This window comes from Aquarana catesbeiana, linkage group LG07 (genome assembly GCF_042186555.1).
Source record: "Aquarana catesbeiana isolate 2022-GZ linkage group LG07, ASM4218655v1, whole genome shotgun sequence".
Classification (NCBI taxonomy): Eukaryota; Metazoa; Chordata; class Amphibia; order Anura; family Ranidae; genus Aquarana; species Aquarana catesbeiana.
In genome coordinates, this window is record NC_133330.1 from 172,160,140 (window position 1) to 172,173,093 (window position 12,954).

General features: G+C 43.2%; 1 protein-coding gene across 1 annotated transcript in view; it reads left to right on the forward strand.

Moving 5' to 3' along the window:
• The window catches only part of LG07H1orf21 (linkage group 07 C1orf21 homolog), a 227,449-nt gene that overhangs the window by 141,026 nt on the left and 73,469 nt on the right, over nt 1–12,954 (forward strand). The window contains exon 2 of the mRNA XM_073592875.1: nt 3,212–3,409. Coding sequence (XP_073448976.1) covers nt 3,316–3,409 — 94 coding nt within the window. The 5' untranslated portion in view covers nt 3,212–3,315. The remainder of the gene's footprint in view (nt 1–3,211; nt 3,410–12,954) is intronic.

The window sequence follows — 12,954 nt, forward strand, 5'->3', positions numbered from 1 at the left end:
GCATGTAATGTAGTGGACTTGGGAATGTAAGCAGTCGTACAGCTCCTTGCAGGCATTTATGTGAGTTCCTTTGGCAAATATACAGTATGTCATAACACAGGATCACTTTAAAATGTAGTCTGCATCAGAGATATTTTAGGGGATGTAAGACCTGTCCAAATGAACATTGGAATTCTGCCAATCTTACAAACCAATAACTTTTATTCTTTACCGGTGATATCCTTTTTATCTGCAACTGATATTCCTTTTTCTTAGAAAATTAAATATGTTTTGAATGGTTTTGTAGAATGCTTTAATATTTTTGTGTAGTAAAGTCATCTAAAAGGCTCTGTGATTGGCTTTGATGGCTTATACTGGAAGAAGGGATAAATGTCTCATATCACAAAAAAAGAGGTTGTTTAAAAAGGAAACTACTAGGAACATGCCACTAATACAGCCAATCCAAGTGATTAAAGTAGAACTGTAGCCAAAACATTTTTCTGTGTTTTAGATATTTGGGGAGAGGGGTGGCTCCAGACAAATTATTTTGGGGGTGCTGTGAGGGTGCTAAATGGGTGTGGCCAAAGGTGGGCATGGTCAACAGTGGGCATGGCCAACAGTGGGCATTTTTTCATGGATTATCCCATTGTATAGACAAAATAGGGCATTGGCGCACACTAAAAAGATTGTTGGAGTAAAATAAGACCAAATGGGACCAGCAGTGATATCCCCCCCCCCCCCTTTACACAAGTGCCAGTGTCAGCAATAGCCCCAGCAAGCGCAAACGCCAGAACTGCATAAATAACCCCTGGCATTGAACAGAACTAAAATAAATCCTCAATAATTAACCCACAGCACAACACTTAACCATCAACATGGCAAAATAATATACCCACAGCACTGCACAACACTTTACTTCCATCAATGCACAATAATAAACCCCTTAGCATGGTACAACAACTAACTCCCAGCAAGGCACAATAATAAACCCCAGCATGGCACAGTAATTCCCAGCACTGCAATAAACCAAAGAATTGTGCATTATTAATCCCCAGAACTACACAATGATTAAGGAGTATAGTCAGTGTGCTACCTTCATTATGTAGTGGAGCAGTATGCAGTGGGGGCAATGAGTAGTATGTAGTGGGGGTAGTATTTAGTGGGGGCAGTGAGCAGTATGCAGTGGGGGCAGTGAGAATTATGTAATGGGGGTAGTTTGCAGTGGGGCAGTGAGCGGTATGCAGTGGGGGCAGTATGTACTTGTGGCAGTATGCATTGGGGACAGTATGTACTTGTGGCAGTATGCAGTGGGGACAGTAAGCAGTATGTAGTGGGGGTAGTAAGTAGTGGGAGCAGTATGTAGTGATTGCAGTATGTAGTGGGGGCAGTGAGCAGTATGTATTGGGGGCAATATGAAGTGGAGTCAGCGTGCAGTGGGGTCAGCGTGAAGTGGCACCCCTGAGAGCAGATCCCAGTTGTTTGTGTGCAGGGTAAGGAGCTGAAGCAATAAAGATGGAGGGAATTCCTGTAGAGAACTTTTCGGCACTCACTCACTAACTTCATGGCTGCAGGCAAAGACACCTGGGACTGCCATCTCAGCAACTCCTCCCAGACCAGTCTAGTGCATTTTCAGCCAGAGAGCGCCAATGTGTGTCATTAATTTTCATTAATTTTCTAAAGGTATATGAGATTCCTTACAGGCTGCCAGTCCTAGGAGGCTAATGGCTTGGCACTGCAGCCGGAGACGAAGTCAGAGGCAGCTCTCGCCGGTCCCCCTTGCAAACCGATAGAGCAGAGGACTGCCTATAGCATATGGGTGGCCGTGGTCAAAACTATGGGGGTGCTAGCAATATTTTTGGGGGCTATAGCACACCCCATGCACCCACCTGGCGCTGCCAATGTTTGGGGAAAAATTAAAACCCCTGCCTGATTTTTACTGCTGTCTTTGACAGTGTTGGGGATATTTTTCCTCATTTCCTGTCCAAGTGGTCTTAAGCAAGGCAGAGATGGACAGAGCCACCAGAAAATGTTGTTTATAAAGGTGTTAGTGTTAACAACATTCTGGAACTAACCAAACTCCCTGCACCATTATAATGACGAAGGAAATGTTCAGAATTGGCATGCGTCACATTAAATAAACAGAGGCACCAGTTTCTAGAAAACTGCAGCAAATTCCCACCAAGTTTAAACTTGTCGTAGGGGATGTGAGCTGTCGGTAGACAGCTAACAAGCCTTCCCTTTGCTAGTGCAGTGATTACACTACATGAGCAGAGCCTGCAGCGTTAACGACCTACCTCATCCCTCCTCTCTAAACTGAGCAGGGGCGTCAGAATTCAGAGCATAAAGCTCCAGCTCGGTTCTCTATGCTGTTGTCACACACATGGCAGAACAGAGAACTGATTGCTTCTTATTAACAAGGGCGTTTACATCCCTTTGTTAATTAGGAGAAGCCTCTGCTCAATTTATATTTATAAGAGATGCACAGACATTGCAGTTTGAGTTATGTCAATAAGCCAGAGTGCACCAGGGGATGACCTGGCCTTTTGTTTTAATTAGGCAAAACACAGTAGGGTGGTCTCAGAAGAGGTCCACTGTGCTCTTGCCATAGGCTTACCTAAAAAGCCAAAGTTATCAAATATAAACAGATGTTGCTTTTACCCTAGTGTTGGTAGTTTGTGTCACATTAGATGTCCAAGCATTTCCCGTAGCGGTGTAAAATAGTTTGGTTTACCAAACACAACTTAATTTAAAAAGAATTATGTATCAAATTGCCAGCAACAGTAAGTTTTGACACAGGTTCTACTTCATGTAAATGTAAGACTTGTTTTCAGGAGGATTTTTATTTAGTATTGGTGGCTGCCTATTTTTTATACATATACCATGTAATTGTATTATACGGTACATACAAATACCATGTAAGCTAGACTAAGGTCACACCAGACAAATTACTATGCCTTGTGCGTCATTTCTGACTAAGTAAGTAAAGTGAAGTATTAAAATTGACTTGAACTCAGAACTTCTAGAAATGTTAACTATACCTGTCCAGTATCCTGAATGTACCTTTTGTCTCAAGTTCCTTATGTTAAATTAGATGGAGTCTTGGTATACAGGTGTCAGCTGCAAACTCATTTTGACTATAATTTGAATTACTAATGTGTGTGTGTGTGTGTTTTAAAAGTGTTTCCTTGAGAAATGGTGCTTTTTGTCTAAATGGATCTTACCTTTCCCACAGGTTCAGCAATGGTGGATACAACTTTCTGTTCATGGCACAACTTGAAAAGTTTCCGCTAGAAATGTTTTTTTCCAATCAGTCAGTCAGGACCTGACTGGATAAATATGGGATGTGCCTCAGCTAAGCATGTATCTACAGTACAGAATGAAGAGGATACACAAAACGGCAAGAACTATCAAAATGGAGATGCCTTTTGTGGTAAGTTTCTTTCCACATAATGGTGAATTAATATACATCAGAAGTCTTAAAGGGAATTTCAATTCAAGTCAATAGTAATGTTTATTGGCATTTCCAAGTCTGCTTTTACTAGTGGGATTATAGGAACAGCAAGTTATGGCAAACCAACTCATGCTTAGCTATTGTTAACCACAGACTTTACCTAGTTTCTGGGATTTCCAAGATATTACAACACATAGATCTGCTCTGGATCCACCAAGGGCACATCCTTGTTAGATGTATAAGCTGCCTCGAATTGCACCTCTCAATTCAAAAGGCAGTGTCCTTGCTCCCTGTATATCATATTACAAAATTTTACAAAGAACATAATATTACATAAAGTATACTGGCAATGCTGCAGAGCATTTATTTCATTTTTTTTTCTCCTTGAGATCTACATAGTGACATTGCTGGGCCTTGAAAACCTGGACACGTATCCATGAGATCTGCCAGCTACTCCGATTCTCCGACAAGTGACTATTGCTCTTTTAAATGCACACAAGTTCTAGCCCTAAATAAACTCCTTTTCTCGTTTCTCCTTCTTACTCTTTCTTCCCCATTTCCTAATTTTGATATATATATATTTCTTGGTTTATAATAGCTTATATATGTATGCAGTGTGTGTATATAAATATATTTTCTGCTTATAAATCTAGTTTGGAACTGTCATTTGGAGTTATTCTTGATAGCAGAATTCAATTGCTTTGACTGTCTGCAGAGACTATACAGATTGTGGAATTCTAGTTTCACCTGATATATTGCTTTGGTTAGCATCTTCTTGTCTTGTCCAACCAGATCCAAAGTGGTCAAAAAGTCGAGTGACTCATAAAGACACATTTGTTAAGCAATCTTATACATAACACAATCAATTTATAAAAGAAGAACTCCACTAGGAATCCGTGTTTTGTAATTATCCTATGGTTTCTATGTAGAAAGTAGGATATTAGTTTGCTTGTTAACTATGGTTTGGGTTATCTTGGGAAGGGCATATAGTGAACTTTCTATCTGTGTTTGGTGTGGCTACCTCTTCCCAGCTTATTGTTGCTTTGTTTTCTGGATAAAGGTATATTTTAAATTTAAATGAAGAGAACAAATAGGTTAATAAAATTGTATGCTTTTAAGCTAGACTGTCATCTGACTTCATAGACTGAGACATCTTTGTCAGCTGCTTACTTGACATGTTAGTCTGCTTGTCCTGGTGCATAATACAAAACAAAGTACACATACATGCACATAAATTGGATTAATATAAAACCAAATAAAACAAAATTGTACTCTCAATGTAAGTGAGGAGAGAATACTCGTAAATTTGTAGCAACTTCCTTCTTTGTACCTCTGAAGAGATACTCTTCCTAGTTCACTGTCTGTGTCTTAACCAGGTCTTTAATCACTGGCTCTACTTTCAAGCTGTATTTTGCAAATACTCTCCCATTTTTTTTACTTTTCAGTAACTGTCACTGATCTGTACAATGCCTTTTAATCCATACTTGTAATTCTGAATCAGTAGCATCTGCTTGTAGTTAAACTATCTGCTAATCTGTGAAACTATACCCATCATAAAAGAAATATGAGGCATCACTGATGGTCTCCTTCTGAGAATGTTAGTTGTCTAGCTGTGTCTGACTTGGTGGATCTTCACTCTAACCACCCCCCCCTTTTTTAACCCCTGCTTTTCTGATTCTGTGCTCTGCACATTTGAGATACTTACCCACCCAGTGGATTCAGCGTCCTGCTGAGGTCCTCTTGTCTTATTCCGCAGCACATTCCCACACCACTAACTTGCGTGATGTCCTCGAGGCTTCCAGCTCTTCTGAGTTCAGCTGGCAGGCCTCCCAATGTTGTCCCGCTAGGCCCACCTTTGTCAATGAAGACTATCGCCTCCTGGGATATGTGATGTACATATTATTTATTATTATTATTACAGGTACTTGTATAGCGCCGTCAATTTACGCAGCACTTTACATACATATTTTGTACATTCACATCAGTCCCTGCCCTCAAGTAGCTTACAATCTAAGGTCAGTATATAAACAGCAAAATGTCCCTATTTGTGTAGGGGAGGGGTGGATGGGAGGGAACTTTCTTTTCAGGGTGAAGATCCACTTTAAATAATTGTAAGAACAGAACAGAGACAGGAAAAAAGCAAAGCTCTCATATATATTCATACTTGGTCTGGGTAATGACACAGAAATTAATCAAGCCAAAGTAGCATGACAACCAAATAAGAAACAATAATAAGAAAGAAAAATCAACAATGGATGTTTTTGTATATTGCTTTCATAAAAGGTTTCCTTTAACTAAAATGTCACAGCAGACATTAGCAAATGTTCCCATGTCTGGTAGCCATGTTAGCTGCATGGCTTCCAAGGGCATGCCCCTTCATAGATGCTTTCACGATCATTTGTCAGTGCCATGCATTTCATCACGACACTCCAGATGGCAACAGTACCAGATGTTATAAATTAACTCATAACAAGGATCCAGATCAGAAAAGTCGAGCATAAATGCATAAAAACAAGAGGGGGAGGAGAAAAGAAGCTGTACACAACACATAAACAAAATATAATAAAACTAATACATATTGGGAGCCTTATCCAGATGAAGATATGCAAGGAAATAACCCCAGTCACCAATATGTTTAACCACTTCCATACCGGGCCATAGTAAAATGACGGCCACAGGAACCCTTCCTCCCTCCAGGTGGGCGTGATATGACGTCCTCTGCTTCCCGGCTTTGTGGAGAGCGTGTGCCCACTGCATCATTGGGGACCCGATGCCTGTGCCCGGCGGCCGCAATGTCCGCCGGGCACCCCCGATTGCTCATCACAGAGCAGGGACGTGGATCTGTGTGTGTAAACACACAGATTCAAGTCCTGTCAGGGGAGAGGTGAACTGATCGTATGTTCCTTGTATGTAGGAACACCGATCGGTCTCCTCCCCTCATTAGTCCCCTCCCCCCACAGCTAGAATCACTCCCTAGGACACACATTTAACCCCTTCAGCGCCCCCTAGTGTTAACCCCTTCCCTGCCAGTGACATTTATACAGTAAGTCAGTGCATTTTTATAGCACTGATTGCTTTAATAATGTCACTGGTCCCAAAATAGTGTCAAAAGTGTCCAATCTGTCCGCCGCAATGTCAGTCATGAAAAAAATCGCCGGCCATTAGTAGTAAAAAAAAAATAATAAAAATGACATAAATCTTTTACCTATTTTGTAGACGCTATAACTTTTGCGCAAACCAATCAATATACGCTTATTGCGTTTTTTGGGGTTTTTTTGTACCAAAAATATGTAGAAGAATACATATCGGTCTAAACTGAGGGGAAAAAAGTTTTGTTTTTTTTTTTGTTTTTTTAAATGGGATATTTATTATAGCAAAAAGTAATATTGTCTTTTTTTCAAAATTGTAATTTTTTTTTGTTTATAGAGCAAAAAAAAAAAAAAAAAAAAAAGAGGTGATCAAATACCACCAAAAGAAAGCTCTATTTGGGGGGAAAAAAATGATCAAAATTTAATTTGGGTACAAAGTCACATGACCGTGCAATTGTCATTCAGTGTGACAGCACTGAAAGCTGAAAATTGGCCTGGGCAGGAAGGGGGTGAAAATGCCCTGTATTGAAGTGGTTAAAAAAACTTGACACTGCAATATAAACAGAATGATCTACTGTACCTCCTTAAGGCCTCATGCCCACGGACGTTTTTACAGCCACTTTTTTCAGCGTTTTTTGCAGCTTAAAAGCGCCTCTCCATGTTAGCCTGTAGCCTCATGCCCACCATGGCGTTTTTGTGATGTAAGTGGCATAGACGTTTTTAAGCTCCAAAAAAAACCCAGGACCAGTGCATTCTGAGGCTCCAGCACTAGAGCTGTAAAAACACTAGACGCCGGTAAAAGGTGTTAAACGAGATTTAATAGGGCTTAACGCTGTATACATAGCGTTATGCACTGTCCCACGTTTCTGTCTCTATTCAAAATCAGTGGTTCCCTATGGGAGCCCATTGATTTGAATAGAAGTCTCACCAGAAGTTCCTCCCAAGATCAATACCAGACCCTTATCCGAGTACGCAGCCCGGCAAGTCAGGAAAGGGGGGGGACGAGCAAGCGCCCCCCGAACCATACCAGGCCACATGCCCTCAACATGGGGGGTGGGTGCTTTGGGGCAGAGGGGGACCCCTGCGCCCCCCACCCCAAAGCACCTTGCCCCATGTTGATGAGGACAAGGGCGTCTTCTCGACAACACTTGCCCAGTGGTTGTCTGGGTCTGCGGGCGGGGACTTATCGTGATCTGGAAGCCCCCTTTAACAAGGGCCCCCCCAGATCACGGCCCCCCACCCTAGGTGAATGAGTATGGGGTACATCGTACCCCTACCCATTCACCTAAATAAAGTGTAAAAAATAAACACACTACACAGGTTTTTAAAGTATTTTATTAAAGCAGCTCCAGCTCTTCTCCGCTATCTTCTGCTCTTTTGCTGGCTCTTCTCCCCTCTCCGGTCCTTCTCCGCTATCTTCTGCTGTTTTGCTGTGTCTTCTCCCCTTTCATGACCTTTTCCGCTATCTTCTGCTCTTTTGCTGGGTCTTCTCCCCTCTCCGGTCCTTCTTTCAATGTTGACTCTCCCAGTGTAATGCTGGGTCCGCGCTGTGCAATGATTTATACTGGCATGGGGCGGGGCCACCTGATGATGTAGTTAGAGGACACGCCCCTTGTGATGTCATTCCAGATCACAAGTCCCTGCTCGCAGGTTGTCAGGAAGATGCCCTTGTCCTCATCAACATGGGGACAAGGTGCTTTGGGGTGGGGGGCGCAGGGGCCCCCCTCTGCCCCAAAGTACCCACCCCCCATGTTGAGGGCATGTGGCCTGGTTTGGTCCAGGAGGGGGGCGCTCGCTTGTACCCCCCTTTCTTGACCTGCCTGGCTGCGTGCTCGGATGAGGGTCTGGTATGGATCTTGGGGGGAACTTCACGCAAAATTTTGTCGGGGTTCCCGTTCAAGATTCTCAGCACACAAGTCACACCGCAAGTCGGATCATCTTGATCCAACTTCTGGTGAGACTTCTAGTCAAATCAATGGGCTCCCATAGGGAACCATTGATTTTGAATAGAGACAGAGAAACGCAGCTGAAAGCTAGCGTGGCTAAATGGGTATTGAGGCCAATGCAAAACGCAAAAAAATTGTGTTTTTAACGCTGCTTTTTTCCTGGCGTCGGTACTAGCTTTGCAGCTCATTTTTTAAAACGTCCATGGGCATGTAGCCTAAAGAAACAATTATTAACAACTTTATGATAGTGTGCACTAGAAGAAAATGCATAGATAGTATACAGCAAAGGAAAAAAGTATTTGATCCCCTGCTGATTTTGTATGTTTGCCCACTGACAAAAATGATCAGTCTATAATTTTAATGGTAGGTTTATTTTAACAGTGAGAGACAGAATAACAACAAAAATATCCAGCAAAAACGCATTTCAAAAAAGTTATAAATCTATTTGCATTTTAATGAGTGAAAAAAGTATTTGATCCCCTATCAATCAGCAAGATTTCTGCCTCCCAGGTGTCTTCTATACAGGTAAAGAGCCGAGATTAGGAGCACTATTTAAAGCAAGTGCTCCTAATCACAGCTTGTTACCTGTATAGAAGACACCTGTCCACAGAAGCAATCAATCAGCTTCCAATCTCTCCACCATGGCCAAGACCAAAGAGCCATCCAAGGATGTCAGGGACAAGATTGTAGACCCAAACAAGGCTGGAATGGGCTACAAGACCATCGCCAAGCAGCTTGGTGAGAGTGTGACAACATTTGGTGGGATTATTCGCAAATGGAAGAAACGCAAAATAACTCAATCTCCCTCGGTCTGGGGCTCCATGCAAGATCTCACCTTGTGGAGTGTTAATGATTATGGGAATGGTGAGGAATCGGCCCAGAACTACACTGGAGAATCTTGTCAATGATCTCAAGGCAGCTGGGACCATAGTCACCAAGCAAACAATTGGTAACACACTACGCCGTGAAGGACTTAAATCCTGCAGTGCCCGCAAGGTCCCCCTGCTAAAGAAAGCACATGTACAGGCCTATCTGAAGTTTTCGAATGAACATTGAATGATTCATAGGAGAACTGGGTGAAGGTGTTGTGGTCAGATGAGACCAAAATCAAGCTTTATGACATCAACTTAACTCTCAGTGTTTAGAGGAGGAGGAATGCTACCTATGACCCCAAGAACACCATCCCCACTGTTAAATGGAGGTGGAAATCATATGGACAACTTCACCGCATCAAAGGGACGATGGAAGGGGCCATGTATCGTCAAATCTTGGGTGAGAACCTCCTTCCCCCAGCCAGGGCATTGAATATGGGTCGTGGATGGGTATTCCAGCATGACAATGACCCAAAACACACAGCCAAGGCAACAAAGCAGTGGTTAAAGAAGCACATTAAGGTCTCCAGACCCTAATCCCTTAGAAAATATGTGGAGGGAGATGAAGATTCAAGTTACCAAACATCAGCTTGAACACTTAATGCCTTGGAGAGGACCTGCAAAGAGGAGTGGGACAAAGATGGGACCTGAGATGTATGCAAACCTGGTGGTCTGACCTCTGTGATTGCCAACAAGGGTTTTGCCACCAAGTACTAAGTCATGTTTCTTTATCGTACATCATGGGACACAGAGCCTAAGTAAAAACTTAATGGGTTACGGGCCACCTTCAGGTGATGGACACTGGTATACCCAATACAGAAAGTTCACTCCCCTGTATAACCCCTCCTCCTCCCAGGAGCACCTCAGTTTTTTCGCCAGTGTCTAAGGTGTTGGTCACAAGTAAAGATGTGCTCTGAGGAGCTCCAGGAGGGATCCATGCTGGATTTAAATTCCTCCACAGACTGGATCCATCCAAGCCACTGAGGCCACAGGATGGTACCCAAGCCTTGCATAGAAGAACAAGGTTTTGCCTGTAAGCCTCTCTTTTGAGGGCTGGACCCCAGGACCCAGGACTCTTTTTGGTCATGCTACATTACCTAAAGTTGATCCTGAGGGGTGCTATACAGATCCAAAGGAGTGGAACCCCTATAATAGGGACCCGGTCTTGGAAGGTTTACTAACGCAGCCCAACGTGATGGGTGAAGTTTGGATCTGTCTGTTTTCAGCAGTATCCTGCAGTGAGGAAAAGGAAAGGGAAGAAGCCTAGGAACTGTAAAAAGTCCACCTATGCCTTTTTTCTTGTATGCCTTAAAATCTCCACTAGTGGGGGTAAAAATAAACATACCTTGGTACGTTGCTTCTCAGCAGCTCTGCATCCAGCTATAACAGCATGTGTGTGTCCCAGCAGCCTAGGGGGATTCTTAATTGAACAGATGGCATTTCCTCTTTTGAGGGAACTAAGTGGGGGTACAGCAGCAGTTCATAAACAACATAAAACAAGCCAATTATTCCTCTGCTGAGGAAACAGTTGATGAACCTCTTTCAACTTTGCAATCTGAGAGATTGCTGGTACAAACTTCTACAGAGATGGTTTGTTCCACTTTCATGCTACCCCTAACAGAGTCAGCTGAAAGTTCGGTTACTTCCTTGGGTTCTTTAAAACCTTTATAGCCTTTTCATGTCTTTCCGGTCCATGCATTACTAGAAAAGCTTATTTATGCTGAATGGGATCACCCAGATAAGCATTTTCTCCCTCCAAAGAGATTCTCAGTTCTCTATCCCATGGAGGAGAAATTCACCAAAAGATGGAATGTACCAGCAGTTGACACTGCAATTTCCAGTGTGAATAAAAGTTTAACTTGTCCAGTAGACAACGCACAAATGCTTAAAGATCCAACAGAAAAGTTGGAATTCCTGTTAAAATCCTCTTTTTCCTTGGCAGGGGCCGTTACTCAGCCTGCAGTCCCTGCAATAGGCATCTGTCAGTCCCTAAAGGACCAGTTCAAAGAGGCCCTTAAGGAGCTCCCTGCACAACAGGCCTGTGAGTTGGCCGAACGACCAAAGGCACTATGTTTTGCCATAGACGCTATGACAGACTCTATTTACCAGGCGTCCCGCCTTGCGCTTGTGCTAGTACACATGCATAGGACCCTTTGGTTAAAAAATTGATCAGCCAAAGCACCTTGCAAAAGGCTTTTGACTAGTTTCCCTTTTCATGGGGAGCGAATATTTGGGGATGATTTGGATAAATACATTCAAACGAATTCTAGTGGGAAGAGTACTTTTTTGCCAGTCAAAAGAAAGTATAAACGTCCTTCATTTAAACTGATTTTTTTTCTCCTGCGTCAGCGGCATCCGCCTCTAGGTAGTGGCGACGGCCTCCACCGTCAGACTCTAGAGGAACACCTCAGGGTCAGGCCCAGGCACAAAAGAAGACCTGGGGCTGGAAATCTGCAAAGCAGAATACTAAAGCCTCATCATGAAGAAGCGCCCCCCCTCGCCAGAGTGGGGGGGGGGAGACTTCTGCAATACTCAGAAGTCTGGCAAAAGGAAATTCAGGACAGATGGGTCATCTCCACGGTGTCTCTAGGATACAAACAAGAATTTCGGGAGTTTCCACCATCTCGTTTTCTGAGAATTATTTTATTTAAGGTACTTATATAGCGCCGTCAATTTACGCAGCGCTTTACATATACATTGTACATTCACATCAGTCCCTACCCTCAAGGAGCTTACAATCTAAGGTCCCTAACTCACATTCATACATACTAAGGACAATTTAGACAGGATCCAATTAACCTACCAGCATGTCTTTGGAGTATGGGAGGAAACCGGAGTACCCGGAGGAAACCCACACAGGCACAGGGAGAACATGCAAACTCCAGGCAGGTAGTGTCATGGTTGGGATTTGAACCAGCGACCCTTTTACTGCTAGGCGAAAGTGCTACCCACTACACCACTGTGCTGCCCTGAGATCAAACATTCCCAAAGATCCAGTGAAAAGGCAATCTCTGTTTCACGCATTAGACCGATTATTGACTCAGGGGGTAATCACACAGATCCCCACAGAAGAACAAGGTTTGGGGTTTTATTCAAGCCTGTATACAGTGCCAAAACCAAATGGAGATGTCAGACCCATTCAAAATCTGAGGAATCTAAATCCGTTCCTCAAAATCCGCTCCTTTTGCATGGAATCGATCAGGTCAGTAGTTTCTATCCTACAAGGAAGAGAATTTCTGGTGTCCATCGACATCAGGGATGCATATCTGCATGTCCCTATATTTCCCGCTCACCAAAGGTTTCTGCAATTAGAAGTAGAACAGCAGCACTTTAAGTTTGTAACCTTGCCCTTCGGGCTAGCTACAGCACCGTCGGTGTTCACAAAAGTGCTGGCCCCACCTCTAGCCAGGTTAAGGGTACAGCGGATAACAGTCTTGGCGTACCTAGACGATCTATTGCTAATAGACCAGTCAGCTCGTTTGGAGCAAAGTGTACGCATTACAACCAGTTACCTGGAAAGTCTGGGTTGGATTCTCAACCTAGAGAAGTCGTCCTTAAAACCGCTAAAAAAGCTGGAGTATTTGGGCCTGATCATAGACACAGCCCAGAAAAAGGTG